At 37.7% G+C, this 17,813-nt stretch overlaps 1 protein-coding gene across 6 annotated transcripts in view; it reads left to right on the forward strand.

Annotated features, from left to right (window-relative positions):
- The window catches only part of luc7l (LUC7-like (S. cerevisiae)), a 66,403-nt gene that overhangs the window by 17,543 nt on the left and 31,047 nt on the right, over positions 1–17,813 (forward strand). For all 6 annotated transcript variants that reach the window (XM_048617611.1, XM_048617608.1, XM_048617610.1 and 3 more), the window contains 2 exons: positions 5,872–5,966; positions 13,413–13,511. In XM_048617611.1, coding sequence (XP_048473568.1) covers positions 13,416–13,511 — 96 coding nt within the window. In that variant the 5' untranslated portion in view covers positions 5,872–5,966; positions 13,413–13,415. The remainder of the gene's footprint in view (positions 1–5,871; positions 5,967–13,412; positions 13,512–17,813) is intronic.

The following is a 17,813-nucleotide window of genomic DNA, read 5'->3' on the forward strand; positions in this document are numbered from 1 at the left end:
GAAGAGTGCATGAGAGTGTGCCAGGAACAATCCCAGATATACAAAAATATGAGCTGTCAACCTGGTGAAGCTAGAACTAAATGACTTGCATGCCAAATAACAGAAGCAGAATGCTGTCGACAGCTAAGCAATCTTACACAGCAGATGTAATTAAAATGTTGGTGGACAATTAAACAAGTCACTGGAAGAGGAAGTCTCTCAAACATTCTCATCCTCACTAGGGGTAATTCAAGACATCAGTGTAAGATAAGCATTTGTAACAGTCTGAGTAGGTGATGCTTCTGACGTCCCTATCATTACAGATATTATCTGCAATCAGTTGAACACATTTCACTTGATAGCAAGAAATAATTGATGGCACTAGATTCTGCAGTCAGTGGGAATAAGAGAGGTGGAGGGGGTGCTCTCCACTAGTTGCAGTTCAACTTAGCACAAAGAAAGATGGTACTGGTTATTGAAGGCTAGTCATTCCAACCCCATACATTGCTGCTGGAGTTCCTCAAGGTAGTGTGCTAGGTCCAGCAATTTCTAGCTGCTTCCCTCCATAAGGTTAAAAGTACAATCAGCAATGCTCAGTACTATTTGGGACTTCTCTGATACTGAATCTGGCCCTATCCATATGCAGCAAAACCTTGACAAAATTCAGGCTTGGGCTGATAAGTGACAAGCAATATTCACCCCATTCAAGGGCCATGTTATGACCATCTCCAACAAGAGAGAGGCTAGCCACCTCCTTTGACATTTGGTGACCATCACAAAATCCCCCACTATCAATATTCTGAGTTATTATTGACCAAAAATTGAATTGGACTAGCCATATAAATACTGTGGTTACATAAGCAGGTTAGTGGCTGAGAATTTTGTGGCGAGTTACTCACCTTACTTGCCAAAGCCTATCGCCATCTACAAGGCACAAGTCAGGAATGTGATGGAATATTATCCACTTACCAAGATGAATGCACTTCCAACATCCTGGACAAAGCAGCTTGATTTACATTCTATTCACATCTTAAAACACTCACTCCCTCCACCATTGATGCGTAGTACCAGCGGTGTGTATTATCTACAAGATACACAGCAGTACTCAATTATGCTGTTTTGACAACACTTTCCAAATTCGTGGCCTCTGCCATCTGGAAAGACAAGAAGATGCACATAAATGTCCACCACTTGCAAGTTCCTCTCCAAGCCATACACAATGCTGACATGGAGCTATGTCAGGAACAGCATTGTGGATATATGTACACTACATGGATGATGGTGGTTCAAGAAGGCATCTAACCATCACCACCTTGAGGGCAGTTAGAGATTAACCGTTACTGGCCTAGCCAGTGACGATCATATCTCATGAAGGCATATAAAAAAAGCTGTGCTCCGATGCACTTCTCTCAGTAGAGCACTCTTGTTGTTCTAAACAATGAAAATTGATTTGATCAACATTATCTAAACCCAGCAATGTAATTTTACTGTCCATTCACTTTGAAGTAGAATATTGCATCATAATTTGTACACTGTTGAGCTTATTTTGAGTGACTGTCTTTGTGTTTTAATGTAGTTGCCTGTTTAATTGGGCAGTTTTTTGCAGTGTTGTCAAAGATGAAAATAGTGTTGCATACTTTAGATTTACCAATTTGGCACAGCGACTGAATAATGGTGGATTTTGTATTTTGGGACAAGGATAGTCAAGAGGTAATATGGACAACTTCAAACTGTCTGCCAAAATGGAAAATGTAAAGACTATATCGTAGCAGCACCTAACTTGAGCATTTATACAACTGGCAGCAATACCTACTGGCAGAACTTATAAACTCCAGCACTGTAGTTCTGAACAGATCTGAACATTTTGAAGTCAGTTTATGATCACAAAGTCAAAAACACTTTCTCCCCTTTGCCCCTCAAAAGCCGCCTTAGTTTTTTTTAAGAAAGAAAGTATGGCTCCTATAAAGTAGGGCTTGATATTATTTTTACGTATTTTGCAGTAAATACTTCTAAAAGCAATTGATGGTGATCTTGTTTCATTAATGGGAATTTCATTCCATTTTCTTTTGGGGCTTGTCGTTGCCTTTTTGAGACTAGCAAATATACCCAATAACTTTCTATTATGCACCAGGAAATGCCTCAAATTCAGGTTTTAATTTCATCAATGTTTATGGAGTAATTGCTGTCAACTGAGCCACATTAATTTGTATAATTCTGATTTTTGGGGGCGACAGCTACTGATTAGGGTCAAACATTTTCGGTCTACAGTTTGTTTATCCCTGATAGATTGTTCTCTGTAAACATGTCTGCTGCCTTGCTCTTGTTGCCATTTTTTCTGCTGTGAAATTAAAGATATTTCTAAATTTGAGACCAGCTCTGAACTCAGTATTAAATTCAATATTTCCGGCATTTATTTACAAAATCATTCATACAAAATTGACCTTAATGCAAACGTATATTGCTTGTCATTAAATAATTGTTTGTGTGCTGATCACTCTTTGCATAATCATATCAGAAGTCATAGTTGGCAACATATTCGAAATAATGCTTATTGAACATTAAAATGAATTAAGACATTACAGAAGCAAAGTATAAGAATCGTTTATTTTTGCTGATAATTATCCATATGTCAAGGCTTGTTCAGAAAAGTATCAATCTATTGGGTATAACATTCTCTGCCAGATCAAATTAGCAACATGACTGTGAATGAAAAATTTACACAGAACTGATCAGAGACCAAGGTTCATTCTATTTGAGCCCAAGTTCCTCCAATTTTTCCACTGAGATTTCATTTCCTTAATTTCTAGTAATTATTTAATCATTCATTAGGCAAAGGCAATGCCTAATCTCCTTGCATACTTTTTATTGGTGATTTCAATTATGATAAAATGTTGGAGCTATTCTAGTTAGCATGTGAAATGTAAATTAATTTTAACAACCTTGAGTTTAAATAGTGCTTGCTTGAGAAATGATCTTTCTCACAGTTGCATAGTACGGATGTTTTAAACCTACATTTTATTTTGGAATGGCCTTCAGAGAATAAACTGTATAGTCACCAAGTGTTTACTGTTACTAATTTGAAAACACTGTTTTAGTCCAAAAGAAAATATTTCATTTCATTTTATAGAACTGCTTGATGTGTGATTGGCACAAGTCCCTTCTTGCAGGTGTATAACTCTGAACACTCTCTCACCTTTTTAACTTCCCAACATCCAGGGTATAAAACACTGTGCAGCTGAGGCACTAATAGTGGAAGAGATGGAAGCAGGTGTCCTGGGGGCACTCGCAGTGTGTATTCTTGCTTCGCAAACTTTTTCAATCTATATTTTGTTTATCCCTCTTTTTTTAAAAAAAAATACAAGGATGTTCTGCAGTTGATTTCAAATGAAATTTTACTGGGCTGAAAGAATTCCATAAGGTATCATGTCTTGGAAAAGAATTTTATACAGAATCTTGATAACTAGAAGGATCCATAAAAATCGTGTCGAACAGATGGAGTCAACTGTGTAGTCCAGCCTTATGCTGTAAAGTAATTAAAAGTTATTAAAAATTAAATGCTCTTTTTATTTGTTTTTGTACTCTGAGCAGTTTACTTCCATTAAACAATGCTTTACTCTCGCAGGAGCTCACCTGGTACATGGTCTATGTTTGGGTCACTACAACACATCATCTGTAGGGTAGGGTGATGCAACTGCAAAAATTATGTTTGTGAAGATTTGCATTATGTTTGATGTGTGATCTTAATGGAGCTTACATTATTTCCCGTGTTTTTTTTTGTAACTGCATCCTAAATTTTGTCACTTGCACCCATGGATCTAGAATTAACAAGTTAACTGCTTTGGAGTAGCTTAGATCAAGTGAACGCACTGCACTTGCGATGTAATTGAGGTTTTAAAATTCTGGACAGTGCTTTTTTTAATGTATTTATAACTCGTCTTATGAGTGGTGTTTTGATCTTTTTTTAATTTTTTTTAGTTTTATGTGATATCAATGTGTTTTTCTCCTGTCCGTTATCGCTCACATATATAATGGCTCCAATGCAGCTAGATGAAAGAAGTACGTGGGCAGGTGTATAAAGTGGGTTCGAATCAGGTCAGTATGGAGAATCCTGTAAGTGACCGCATCTGAATACCCTTACTTAAATTGGAATCTTCATTTTAATTTGGTTATTTTTGGTATGATTGTTGTCAAAATGGTGTTCAGATAGTTATTTTAGTTGCGTCAATTGATAGTGCAACCTCTTTAAATCTTTAGGAATTCTCGCATGGAAGAAACATTTTCTTTTGTTTCTCTTAAAGTAGGACAGGAAGTTCAGCCCTTGTTTAACTGAATTTGTTGATGCGGACTACTATTTCTGTTTCAGAAAGTTTGAAATTAGACTGTAGTGCATTGTGTGACACATTCTCTCTGAGTGTGCGCAGCTCAGGTAGACTGACAGTTTAGTTGGTGAATTTCTTTCCCTGCAGTTGGAATAATTCTGTTCAGCTTTGTAGAAGTTGCAAAGTTGATTTTCTCACGGGTTTTATTTCCAAGACATGGTACTTACCTGGAACCTTCTTCACAAAAGTCTGATTGTTCTCTAAAGATACAAGTTGCCCTGAACAAGTGTGAAATCATCTGTGTGACTCGTAATACAATAAAAAAACTTGGGTGAAAAAGTATGTTTCCGATTGCCGCCTTGCTTTGCAAGTCCAGGTCCCAGAAAGAGTCAGTAGAAGACTACAGCCACATTTTCATTGTACTTCAGACAAAACCATGAAAGCATATTCAGGTGTTGAAAACGTTCAGTAATCCATCACGAAAAGTAGAGAAGAATCCTAGGACCTGGGAATGATGTGTGTTTACTACAAAGAGTCTCCACTAGTTTGAGGTTTGAGACGCTGGCTGCAGAGCTGTTCATGTTGAATTATTTACAGAGTGTAGCCCACTCTAATAAAGAGTACCCTTCTTAAAAGGTCACATATTTAGTGCTAGTTAGCTCTGGAATGTTGTGGTTTGACTACAGTTAATCAACATTATGCACCACAGTGCTGTCTATAATGTATTAATTATGGGTAATAACCTGCTGTTTTGGTATGTACGCATAAGTTTTCACTTGGAAAGTCACCATGGTAGCCTGAGGTAACAGTGATATATTCCAAACTTAAAATATTGAGCCTCAAAATTAATGCTTTTAAGTTGTAGCCCCAACTGGAGAATCGGTCAACGTTTTGAAACATAAAAAAAGACTTATTCTTTCCCTTTCTAAGTGGAACATTTCTAATATATGATCAAGTCTTGACGCAAGTGCACATTTATACAAAATTATTTTGCTTTTGTAGAATCCTATAGTAGTGAGTAACTTAATAACAAGCAGCTACAGGAGGTGCACAAATCAACTATCTTGATTTCCATGACTACCAGGAGACAAACCATGTCAAATAATCAGGTAGGAATGGGAGGGGGATGCTAAATTAAACAAGAGGTTTAAACTCTGTATTCAAAAATGTATGCTTTCATAATAGTTCACACTTTTTCTTGTAAAAGGCTGTTTGGTTTTAGGTAAACTTGATATGTATCTAGATTCGCATCCTGCTTCATAGCATTCATTTTGAAAGCTCACAGGAATTGACTTGCAATGGCTTTAGCTGTGATCATTTTATTGTAAATATCTTCAGACCGATAAACTAAATTTTAAAAAGTTGTTTTGCTAAAACACTCACGTTATTACTGGACTAGTTTGCAGAGACCAGTCTCTGTATTTTTAATTGTGTCCATTTAGTTTAGAAAAGGCACATGGTATTGGAAACATACTTTGTCAGAGGGATAGAAGCTGGGAGTACTTGTTACGCATATGTACGATTCATAATTTCCCATCTAACCCTGTTTTTCACTATGACCCCTGTATTACAGGAGATGCCAGTCGGCAGCGAATCAGATTTACTGACGATCGGGTCTGCAAGAGTCACCTCCTGAGCTGCTGTCCACATGATATACTTTCCGGAACGGTAATGTATATTGTAAATAAAAATAATTGTTTATTTTGTTTCACCATTTTTATTACTTGAATTGGTCAAATCTAATACCAAGCAGTTACATGTGTGTTGTTGTGCATTTTGCTAAAATAGGGACACTTTGCAAATAAAAACGAGCATTCAAACGGTAGCTGGTTAGATGAATATACTAAAGTACAATATTTCTTATAACTTCAGTGTGAAACAAGCACTGGATCAATCCTGGAAATTTGATCCAATATCTTTAAAATCAAACTATTTTAAAAACACTGTCGTATTTGGCTGCTCTTGTATACTATAGATCTGAATGGATTGCGTGTGACATTGTTCACCGTAAATTGTTATCATGACAGGGGTGGTGTGAAGTTATCCACTTTGGTAGGAAAAATAAAGCAGCATAAGTTTTGAATGGTGAGAGATCATGGAAACGTAACCTGCAGGTACAGGAAACAATTATGAAGGTATGATAGTTTTTATTACATAGGGATTGGAGTCTAAGTCTTAATAGAAGTGTTGAAGCCACGGAGGATGCTGAATTTGACATGGGTAACAAGAAAGAGCACATCAGGAACCAGAACTTCAGGAGGACGGATTAGATTGAGTGAATGTTAAAGAAAATAACCAAGACGACGCTGAAATGCCAGGGTCATGTTGCAGAGAGAAAGAGAAAGATGTGAGGTAAGTGATGGGATGAGATTGACCGGAGAAAGGTGGTGAGGAAGGCCTAGCATCAGATAAAAAGATGTGATGAGAAACAAACTTAGTGGGGGCAGAAAGAGAGCAGGTGATTGATAGATGTTGTAGTGACCCAAGGTAAAATAGGAGAAATGGGAATAAGTTGCTGAGGCCACAACTTTAGGCAGTTTAGGTTTTAAGAAAGGGCGTACTTTCCCCAGGGCGATGTACCACTAAAGGTTCTGTAGCCTGGTTCTTGTGATGCAGTGATTGTCCTAGGAGGAGAGATTGAGAAGAGTCACAGGTGGTGCTGTTTAAATTTCTGAAATTCTTAAGGAGCTTGACAATGTAAACGCTGAAAATGTGTTTCCACTTGCTGGGGACCCTAAAGCACCGACTCAGTCTCAGAATAAAGAGTTGTCCACTTAAGACTGAGATGAGAAATACATTCATTCACAGGACTGTGAATACTTGAAATTCTCTGCCAGAGTGAGTGTGTAGGAAGGTGGAGTTGTAGTAGAATGTTTAGCGACAAGAAACATCCACTATTGTGTGCAAACCCACACTTTTACTTGCATTAAATTCTACTTTAAACATTTTAAAAAGAACAAAATGTGGCTCCGAGTTTCAGAATGCAGCATCAGAAAGGGAACACACTTGCTGTTGATTTTGGCAGAGGGGGATTTGTGTGTACATTTTGCCTGCCCTCACTTCTGACTTTTTCAGAAGTGGCACCAGAGCAGAAGCTGCCACTTGAGGGATCAAATGCAGCATATAGACATCATAAAACTTGGATTCTGGGACAGCTGCAAGATGGTATAGGTGCAGAGTGAGAGGAAATCAGGCTGCTGGCTTCCAACTTAAAGCGTGCAGCTTTTATTTCTCCTTTTCCCCCTGCCTATGGCCTGCATTAGGTAAAATTGTTATTTTCTCTCTCCACAGAAACCTCAGGCTCCAGGCAACAACTGGAGATTGCTGTCTTTCTGACAGCAGAGTATCTTTGACCTAATGGTCAAAGTATGCCAAACTCATTTTACTGGTTATAGAGAACCAGGTTTTCGTCTAGTTGTGCCTTAATTTCTGTATTCTCTAAAACTGCTTTACTGTATTGACCAACAGGGGATGTTCCATCATAGAATCATAGGATTCCTACAGTGTGGAAACAGGCCTTTCGGCCCAACAAGCCCACACCGACCCTCAGAGAATCCCACCCAGGCCCATCCCCCTATAACCCACTTAATCCACACATTCCTGAACACTACGGGCAAGTTAGCATGGCCAATTCACCTAACCTGCATATCTTTGGACTGTGGGAGGAAACCGGAGCACCCAGAAGAAACCTACCCAGACAGTCACCCGACGGTGGAATCGAACCTGGGTCCCTGGCCCTGTCGTTGAAATTAGCATAAACAATTGCATTGCCAGAAGGCATAGAGCGTTCAATTTGTAATTTTGTTTTGGCAAGCCCTGAAAAACAAGGCAAACAATGAATTTTAGAAACTTAAGTTAAAATTACCTTTGAGATTCTGAGTGCTGCCATAAGTTTGGGGAAATTAGTTACAGTGGTTAAAAGCTCCCATGTACAAGCCAGCAATTTGTATTTATAAAGGGGATCAACTTAAATGTAATAAGATGTCCTAAAAGGATTTATAGGAGCGTCTTAAATCAGTGTGACACCAAGTAATGAGCTTTTGGGCAGCAGATGAGCTGACAGCAGGAGGTGAAGACAACAGTGACAGAGGTAGAAATAGGTGATCATAATGAGGACACAGTTGTAGTTGGAAGTTCACTTTGGGATCAGAACAGGCTGGATCAGCCTCTGAGAGGGTCAAAATCTGTGGCTCTGGAACAAAGCTTGTTGAGAGGATCAAATAACAATGTTTCAGTCATTCCAATATTTAATTGGAGAAAATTGTCTGTGGATTCAGAGACATTGCACAGGTTGAGAGAAGTGTTATTGTAGTTGAGTTGGTTGTCAGTGTGCATGTGGAAACTGAAATGTACGATATATTACAATTGATGCAAAATTTGTCTTAATCCTGTGATTTATAGTGTCTGCCTTTGAAACTGGAGAATGTTCAACTAAGCTGAGCTACAAAGTAAAGCCAATTCATTGTTTTATACCATACCTGGACTTTCTTCTGTGGGTACAGTCGGGGAAATTGGACCCAAAATTCCCTCCATTGTTAGTGCTCATTTTTGCTGATGCAATTTACTACCGAGTCCTTTGCCAATCTTATTGGATGACACCAAAATTTAAAATAAACAATAAATCAAGTTAAACAGTTTGAACCCAAGGAAAGCAGTAAGCCCACATCCTGTATTTCTTCTTTAATTATGAAAATTGAAATATAAGCTCCTTGAATCAAAGGTCATGTACAAGGTGGACAAATAGAAATATGTTCTGACAGTTTTGATTTCATCTTGTATTATGTATGCTCACTGCATTAAATACTGAAGTGTTGAAAAGCTATGGGCACTGGTGACCTTGGTAAAATTTGAATAAGTCAAGTCCGCAAAGAGAAAACTAATGTTTCTTATCCGCATGAACTCCAATAATTCCACCCTTTGAAGTAGCCTACATGTATTTGCATTCACTATTGAACATAAAAAGTGTTTCAGTTTTCCTTGTGTCTATTGTTGTCTGCTTGTCTCCTGTGTTTTTTATGCTGGTGTCATGTTGACACACATATGGTTGTTATAGAACTCTGTTAACTGGGGATTTGCCCATTTAAAAGCAGAGACATGAATTGCTGATTAAATGAATAAACCCTGAGATGGCTTGCTATTGTAGTTTTGTTAGAAATCTATTTATTTTTCCGAATATGATTGTCAGGCAGCTAACATTTCAAGATTTGCCTTAGAAACCGTTTTAGAAGCACTGTGCCGAATAATGCATATTGATTTGTTCTGCTCTTGTCATGCTACAGTGATGTATTATCCTGCTTAACATGTTGTCCTGTTGTTGGAGACCCATTAGAGAGAATTTAAATTTCATATCCTTCTGGGAACACAAACTTCTCTCTTATCTCCAAACCTCTCCCCCCAAACAAAAAGGGTCTTAAATCGTCATAACAATCAAATTTGCTCTGATCTTTGTTGATGCTTTCACATACATAGAAGGTCTTGCCATCTAATTGCGATATGTGCAGTTTCCCCCCTCTACTTTGCCCTACCATACAGAGGATAATTATAATGCATCTTTGACTCCACATTGTTCCCTGCCTGAAATCAATTAGGCCATCACTGAGCTAATATTAAATAATCCTGTGCATTGTGCATATGTGCCAACTTTCCACGTGAATTTCACAAATGTTGATGTGGATGCCACTAATTGTTTAAAGATGCTTACTAATTTTGTAAAATATATTCATTATGAGCCAAAAAACACCATCACTCAGGAACATAATCCATTTTAGACTTGGCTTTTGGATCCTGTTTCAGAAATAAGTTGCCATTCCTTCACTGTTGCTAGCTCAAAATCCTGGACTCCCTCCCTAACAGTATTGAGGATGTACCTATACCAAGTGGACTGCAGCAGATCAAGAAGAAGGCTCACCACAGTCTTCTCAAGGGTAATAGGGATAGGTAATAAATGCTGGTCCAGCCAGAGAAGCGCATATCCCCCGAATGAATAAAAATAAAAGACACTGCAGTGTCTCATTGACTGAATATAGGTCATCCACATTTTAAAAAATAAAGTGTGACTGATTTTTACAGCAGCATTACATGATAAACTGGATTGGATTTGACTGGTTAATGCCATTTGATATTTTGCCTTTTGGATTTTAAGTTTACTGTTGACTGCCGTGATTTAAGATAACCTTCCCTTTCTGCTATCTTCGTAAAGATGAGTTAAATTAATTTTGCGTTGGAGGTTTTTTTAATGGGGTAGAATTCCACCATGCAGACCTTGAGTCTTAGACTTCAATAGCCTGCTGTGTCACTTGTTAATGTTTGAAAATTTCCATTGCGGTGAAGGAATTTACTGTTTATTGTCAGGTTAAATCACATATGTAGCAAAGTAGGAGGTATTGATTTTATACCTATCATGTTTGATTTGAAACTGCTGCTTATTGGGTCCAAAAAGTGGAAAGATATTTGTTTTCCCAGCATGCAGTTACGTAGAAATGAATCGTTCTTTGGTCAAGGGATGATTATATTTTATTTCCTTGGATGTTGTGCTTGTCAGATCACTGCTTGTACACTTGTATGATAAAGAATTGAAGTTTATAAAAATCTGATGATGTGTAAGTTTGACAATTTTCATAAAGCTATAAAACAAAACCATTTTTGAAAATTCCATTCCATTCGCATCCCCTACAAGCACAAACTATGAGTGTGATGAGATAATCTCCACTTGCCTTAACGATTGGAGCCCCAAGAACACTGTCCACAAAGCTCGACACCATCTAGCACAAAGCACCTTCCTGATAAACATCCATCACTTAAAATATTCTTCTAAACCTCTGTATGCCATCTCAAGACTCACTGCTGTACCTCATCCGAGCTTTTCCAATAGTACGTTGCAAACCGCGGACACCTGCCACGTAGATCAATAACAGCAGATGCATGGGAACATGAACACCATCCAGGTTCTCCTCCAAAACATTCTAACGTGGAAACATTACTGTTCCTCATAAATAGTCAAAGCCTGTGAACTCCCTTCGAGTTGACTGTGGGAGGGCATTCTTGCTTAAGAGGTTCAGGAAGATGGTTCACCCCCAATCCTCTTGTGGGCAATAAATGCTGGACTCAGCAACAACACCCACATCCTATGAAGGAATTCAAAAGAAGATTTCATAGTAGCCGTTGGGCTACAATTTGAATTTGATTAAGTGTTACTGTATGTGTTTCAAGCTTTAGGATCTTTAAAGCAAGCAGAGAAATCCGGGAAGGAGAAGGTAGAGCAATATTGTGTGACACAATTACCTCTGTCAAAAGAAGTAATTGTGAATGGTTAATGAAAATAATATGAGTAAAACTAACAAACGTAAAATGGATACATAACCTTAGTGGGAGTTGTTGAAATGCCTTCTAATCATGATTTTGAGTGCAATGTATACACAGCAGGACAACATGCAGTGGGAACAATGTAGTTATAACGGGAGATTTTGGGTTTCTTGTAGACTGGGAAGAATGGAAGAACTCAAATAATGGAGGTAATGAGTTTCTAAAAGGTATTTGGTAAATTTTCTAGAAATATGTTTTGAATTAACAGTGGATACGATCCTACCAGATGTTGTATTAAGTAAAATTCTAAATTATTTAACAATATACTATGCCAATAAATAACCATATTATGATCAAATTAATATCAGATTTGAAAGGGAGAAATCAGACCCCTAAACCAAAGTTAAAATTTAAGCGAGGCAAACTTCAAGGCGATAGGAAGAAATTAACCTCTGTAAATTGGGCTGAGGAAATAATGAATCAACAGTGGGAAGTATTGGTAAATGCAAGCAAACGCCTGAAAGACAAAAGCTTCACTCTTTTTTTTTTATAGAATGATGGCCAATGAATGAAGAGTGAGACAGCATTAAACTAAAAGGCTTACATGCGTATAAGGAGGAAATCCAACAGTTGGGAAAGTTTGTTTTTAAAAAAGGGATATTTAAAAAAGTAATAACTTGTGTGGGATGAATGATTAATGAAGTTGATTTTTCTCGAAATATTCTGTCTGGGGAGTCTAGAGCATAATTATAATTAAAGTTGACCTACTTAGCAGTGAAATTATCTTGCTTATTTAAGATATGCTTTAAAAGTCATTTCATTGATTAAGGTTTTGATGATCTGACCTGGTATATCTCTAAGTGTCATGGTGTTTTATTTTTGTTTCATAATGCTCCCATGAGGTGCATGGCATTTTATTACCTCAAAAGTGCTTTGCTCCTTCATGCTGTTAAACCATTGAAGATTTTCTTTAGTAAGTAAAAAGTGTAGATGAGGATGGAGCCAAAACTTGAGCCAGAATTTTCCAGGTTAATGAAACTTGTGTTTTCTTAAAATAACTTGAGGAGCAAGAGAACTTGTGTCATAGGACTTTAACTACCCTGTGTCTCAGCTGCTGTACCTAAATGTGAATTGTTTACAATGACTTAAATATGTAAAGCATTTTTGTAATATTTTAACCTGATATGGTGTGTAATTGGAAAGCTCTTTTTCTTTCATTTTAGTTCACTTTGTTTAGCATTGATATGTGTTAATTGTTCACATCCATAGGTGTTTCTTTGTTTAAATCATCATAATCCAACAGTGCTTGTCGAACAGCTGATCTTTTAACAAGATAGCCCTCTCATTTTCAAAGCCCTGTTTATTGCATTGTTGGTGGATATAAGTAATGGTGTATCCAATGTCCAGGACTACGTGCTGAGGGGTGCAGTAAAGCTTGGGGCAGCTGCCACCAAGGCACAGTGGGGAAAGACCACTGTCTAAGGTCTTTCTGTCTAAGTTAAATGGGAGTCCATTCAGTTTTCAAACCCAGATGCATGTAAATAATTCCTAGTACCTAGCAAAATTAAGAATTGCCTTTGAATTAGTTGTAACTATCAAGAAAGTCAAACTGCAACATTTGTTTTCTTTTCTGTATGCAGAGAAGATCTGAAGTGCTTTAATAACTGTGTATGTACGTAAAGATTTCCTTTTCTTTAAATGAAGTACATTTTTGCCAAAGTAAATGGTTGTAGTATTGTTAATTTGTAATTGAATTTCATATCAGTCACTACTGGCTGATTATTGTTTGATTTTTTTTTTGATTTCTTACAGAGAATGGACCTTGGAGAGTGCACAAAAGTTCATGACCTTGCACTGAGAGCAGACTATGAAATTGCCTCCAAATTAAAGGACCACTTTTTTGAAATGGATGTAAGTGATGCTGTAATTATTACTGATGAGAGTTGAAAGACATGGTGATACCTTAAAGCAGAACCTAAAAACTGTGATGTGCTTTCAAATATATATTTTAGGTTTTTAACTGCATTCTGTTTAAAAATGAAAAGTCGTTTAATTGAAAAAAATTCCAAAAATATAGATATCTGTCCAAAGCATTTGAATAATTTTTTGGAATGTAGGAATGGAATGCAATATAATGGAGAATGAAACGGTATGAGATTATGAATTCTAGTAGTCCCTTCAGATGAAAGCCCAAATTGCACACCTGTCTTCTTATTCAACAATAATTAATTGGTATAGATTTCACAGTCTCACAGAGAGAAACCCAATATACTGTCATTACGAATAACAATCTGAGTACTGCTGCATCTTTTACCTAGAAATGTTTGTTCTCACTGAAACTAGATTTTTATTTGTAACTTAATTATTTTTCTCCAACATCTGTGCACAAATATGAACAATCATAATTACTTTCAAAATGCAAAATATTATATTAAGTCAACCTTTGAAGCCTTGCAAAATCCCCCCCAAAATAGGTGTCATTTTGTATACCAAGTGAGAGAGTGCATTGCTGGAGTGTGGTGGTCACCATTTTGAAAAGTCATCAGCGTCAGCTGCGAAGTGTGGGCATGACTTAAGATTCTGCACATCTTTGCAACATGGTTCATATTGTTTGATTCCTTCCATTCAGCTGTAAGGTACTGGTAATTAAAACATGCAGGATGAAAAGGCAAGGCTGATTACTAATGCATGTCTAGTATGTCACGGCTGGAAAGGGGATCCCACTTTTACATTTGAGTATGTAGAAAATTATGACTTTAGGGCTGTAAAAATGGTGTTCACTTGTATATAGTGTGCAATTAATGATACCTGAATTATATCACTACTTAAGCCAAATTCCTGGAGCTAAGACTACATCAAATTTATTTATCTACCCTCATAATTTAACCCCTGAAGTCCAGGTAACGTTATTGTGAAACTGCACTGTATACTCCTTCCAAAACCAGAATACTTTTTGCTAAGGTACACTGTCCAGAATTGTGAACAGAAATGCAGAAATAGTCTTAAAAGTGCTTTAAATAGCTTTTTATTGAAGTTTTCCCTTTCACGTTCTAGCCTGCCTGTATTTGCTATGCTATCGATATCAGCAGCAAATTTGAATTTTTGGCTGTCTATTGTCTTTGATTTAGATTATTAATAAATGTAGTAAATTGTTGAAGCCCCAGTTCAGTTTCTAGTGAGATGTAATTAGTCCCTTCCCTCCACTGTTTTCTACAGTGTAACCGTAGAGGTATACAACACAGGAACAGACCCTTCAATTCAACCCGTCCATTCCAACCTGGTTTCCTAAGTAGAGCTAGTCTCATTTGCCTGCATTTGGCCGATTTTTCTTCTAAAACCTTTCCTGTTCCAGTTCATGTACATGTCCAAAAGTCTTTTAAATGTTGTAATTATGCCCACCTCTACCATTCCCTCTGGCAGTTCATTCCATATATGTACTACTGTGTGTGGAAAATGTTACCCCCACCCCCACCCCCACCCCCACCCCCACCCCCACCCCCACCCCAGGTCCCTTTTAAATCTTTCCCCTCTTTACTTAAACCTATGTCCTCTAATTTTGGACTCCCCTACCCAAGGGAAAAGACCTTGGCTATTCACCTTATTTATGTCCTCATGTTTTATAAACCTCTAAGGGCACCCTTCAGCCTCCTACACTATAGGGGGGAAAACGTCCCAGCCTCTCCTTATAGATCAAACCCTCCAGTCTCAGTAAGATACTTGTAAATCTTTTCAGCACCCATTCCAGTTTAATAACGTCCTTCCTATCGCAGGGTGACCAGAACTCTACACAGTACTCCAAAAGTGGCCTGACCAATCTCTTGAGCAGCCGCAGTATGACATCCCAACTCCTATATTCACTGCTCTGACTGATGAAGGCAAGCGTGCCAAAATCTTTCTTCACCACCCTGACTACCTGTGAAACCAGAAACTATGTACTTGAACCCCTGGGTTTCTTTGTTCAGAACCATTCCCCAGGTCCCTACCAGTGTCCTGCACTGGTTTGAGTTAACAAAATGCAACAGCTCATATTTATCTAAATTACATTCCATCTGCCACTCATTAGCTACTTGGCCCAGCTGATCAAGATCTTGTTATACTCTTGGATAACCTTCTCCACTGTCCACAATGCCACCAATTCTGGTGTCTTTTGCGAGTTACTAACTATATCTCCTATATTCTCATCCAAATCATTTATATAAATGACAAACAGCAGTGGACTCAACTTTGATCCTTGTGGCATACCGCTAGCCACAGGCCTTCAGTCCAAACAACCACCTTCTACCACCACCATCTGTCTCCTACCATCAAGCCAATTTTGTATCCATTTGGCTAGCTCTTCTGGGATCATGTGATCTAACCTTACAAAGTTAAGTGTGGGCATAACTTGAATGAAGATTCTCTTATCAATACTTATTCAATACCTTCCTGAAGTTTTAGAAGCTAGGGCCATAGCCATTCCCTGGCTACTACTTTGTTTTTTACTCAAAAGATGTACTTATGTTTGATAGATGTGATCAATCTTTACAGAGCTATGTTTTTTCTCAAATCAGTACAAATTCCTTTCAAGTGTTTGAAAACTGTCCCAAATAACAGAATAAATTACTTTATTTCGCAGAAAATAAACCAACGGGTCCATAATGTCCTGATTTTACTCTCAGTAGAGCAAGATAATCTGGAGTACTTCTTATAATTTTGGTCCCCTTATCTGAGGAAGGATATAATTGCGATGGATGCAGTTCAGAGAAGCTTCGCTCCAAAGACGAAAGGCCTGTTTTCTGAGGAGAGATTGAGCAGTTTAGGCCTGTACTTGCTAGAGCTTAGAAGGATGAGAGAAGATCTAATTGAGGTGTAGACACTAAAGAGAATTGACAAAATAGAGGTAGAGCCGATGATTCTCCTTGTGGGGCAATCTAGAGCGAGAGATCATAGTTTTTGGCGAAGGGGTGGCAGATTTAGAACAGAGATGATGAGAAGTTATTTCTCCCAACGGTTTGTGAACCCATAGAATTCACTACAGCATAAAGCAATGTATGCCAGGACATTGAATAAATTTGATGAGAGAGACCAATTTTTAATTAGTAATAGGTTAAAGGGTTATGGAGAGTGAGCAGGAAACTGGAATTGAGGGCTAAATGAGATCAGCCATGATCATATTAATTGGAGGAGCAAGCTCCAGGGGCTGAAATGTCTACTCCTGCCCCTAATTCTTATGTTATTTGAATAAAAGTATTATTGCTGCAGTGTGTTTCAGCCATTTTCTCTCTCCAGTGCCAGCCAGATCTGTTGTCCTTCACACAGGAAAAGCTTTTGTCGGTTATCTGTTTTCTATTTGTTACTTTTCGCCTTCAGTTCCTCCTGGAAGAGGAAGAAGTTTTCAAGTTTTATCAAATTTCCTATTTTGCAAAGGACACTAAGGTTAAATGTACTGTTCATATGAGATACCCTATTTGGGACAACTTCAATTATTGGTACGTTCTTCTGCACTGACCAATGACTGAGTCCTGTAAATTTATCTGTAGATGAGTAATTATAACAGCAGAAAGCATAGTGGAGAGATCTGTGTGTTCTTGCATTTCTGTTTAATCAGGAAGTTTTGTTATTCTGCTTCGACGAGCACAGGTTCCTAGTTAGAGTCAGATAGGTTTTGCTGTGTCAGATTCATCTGTTGCAGCTGAAATGAAATGCTCCATAATTCAAGCAGGGTTCAGTCCACTATGTTGAATGTCTTCTGCCTCGTGTAATCAGTCATTTATTTTCTGCCATACATGTGTTTAAATCTTTCTTGCCCCTCTTCAATTTCCACTGCTGTACTAAGGGAGGTTTGAAACTCTCATTCACTCTTTCATCAATACCTGTAAATTTATTATTCCAGTTTCTAAATATGCTCTAAACCTATTCAGTTTCTAAATAACTAGAGACTGTAGTTTAAATAATGCAATGTAAGTTGGTTAATAATAATCATTGTGGCCCAGGAGAGGACAGATGTGTAAATTTAGGCGTATGTCAACAGATGAAGCTAGATGCTTCAAACTGGTAAAAAGACAAACTAAAGGCTCTGTATCTGAATGCTTACTGCATTTGTAAGAAAATGAATGAATTACCAACTGAAATAGAAATAAATATGAATGATTTGATATCAACTGCAGAGCAATGACCCCTTGATGGCAAAGTCTGAGATCTAAGTATTCCCAAGTACATGACATTTCAAATGAT

Source organism: Rhincodon typus, chromosome 37 (assembly GCF_021869965.1).
Source record: "Rhincodon typus isolate 14 chromosome 37, sRhiTyp1.1, whole genome shotgun sequence".
NCBI lineage: Eukaryota > Metazoa > Chordata > Chondrichthyes > Orectolobiformes > Rhincodontidae > Rhincodon > Rhincodon typus.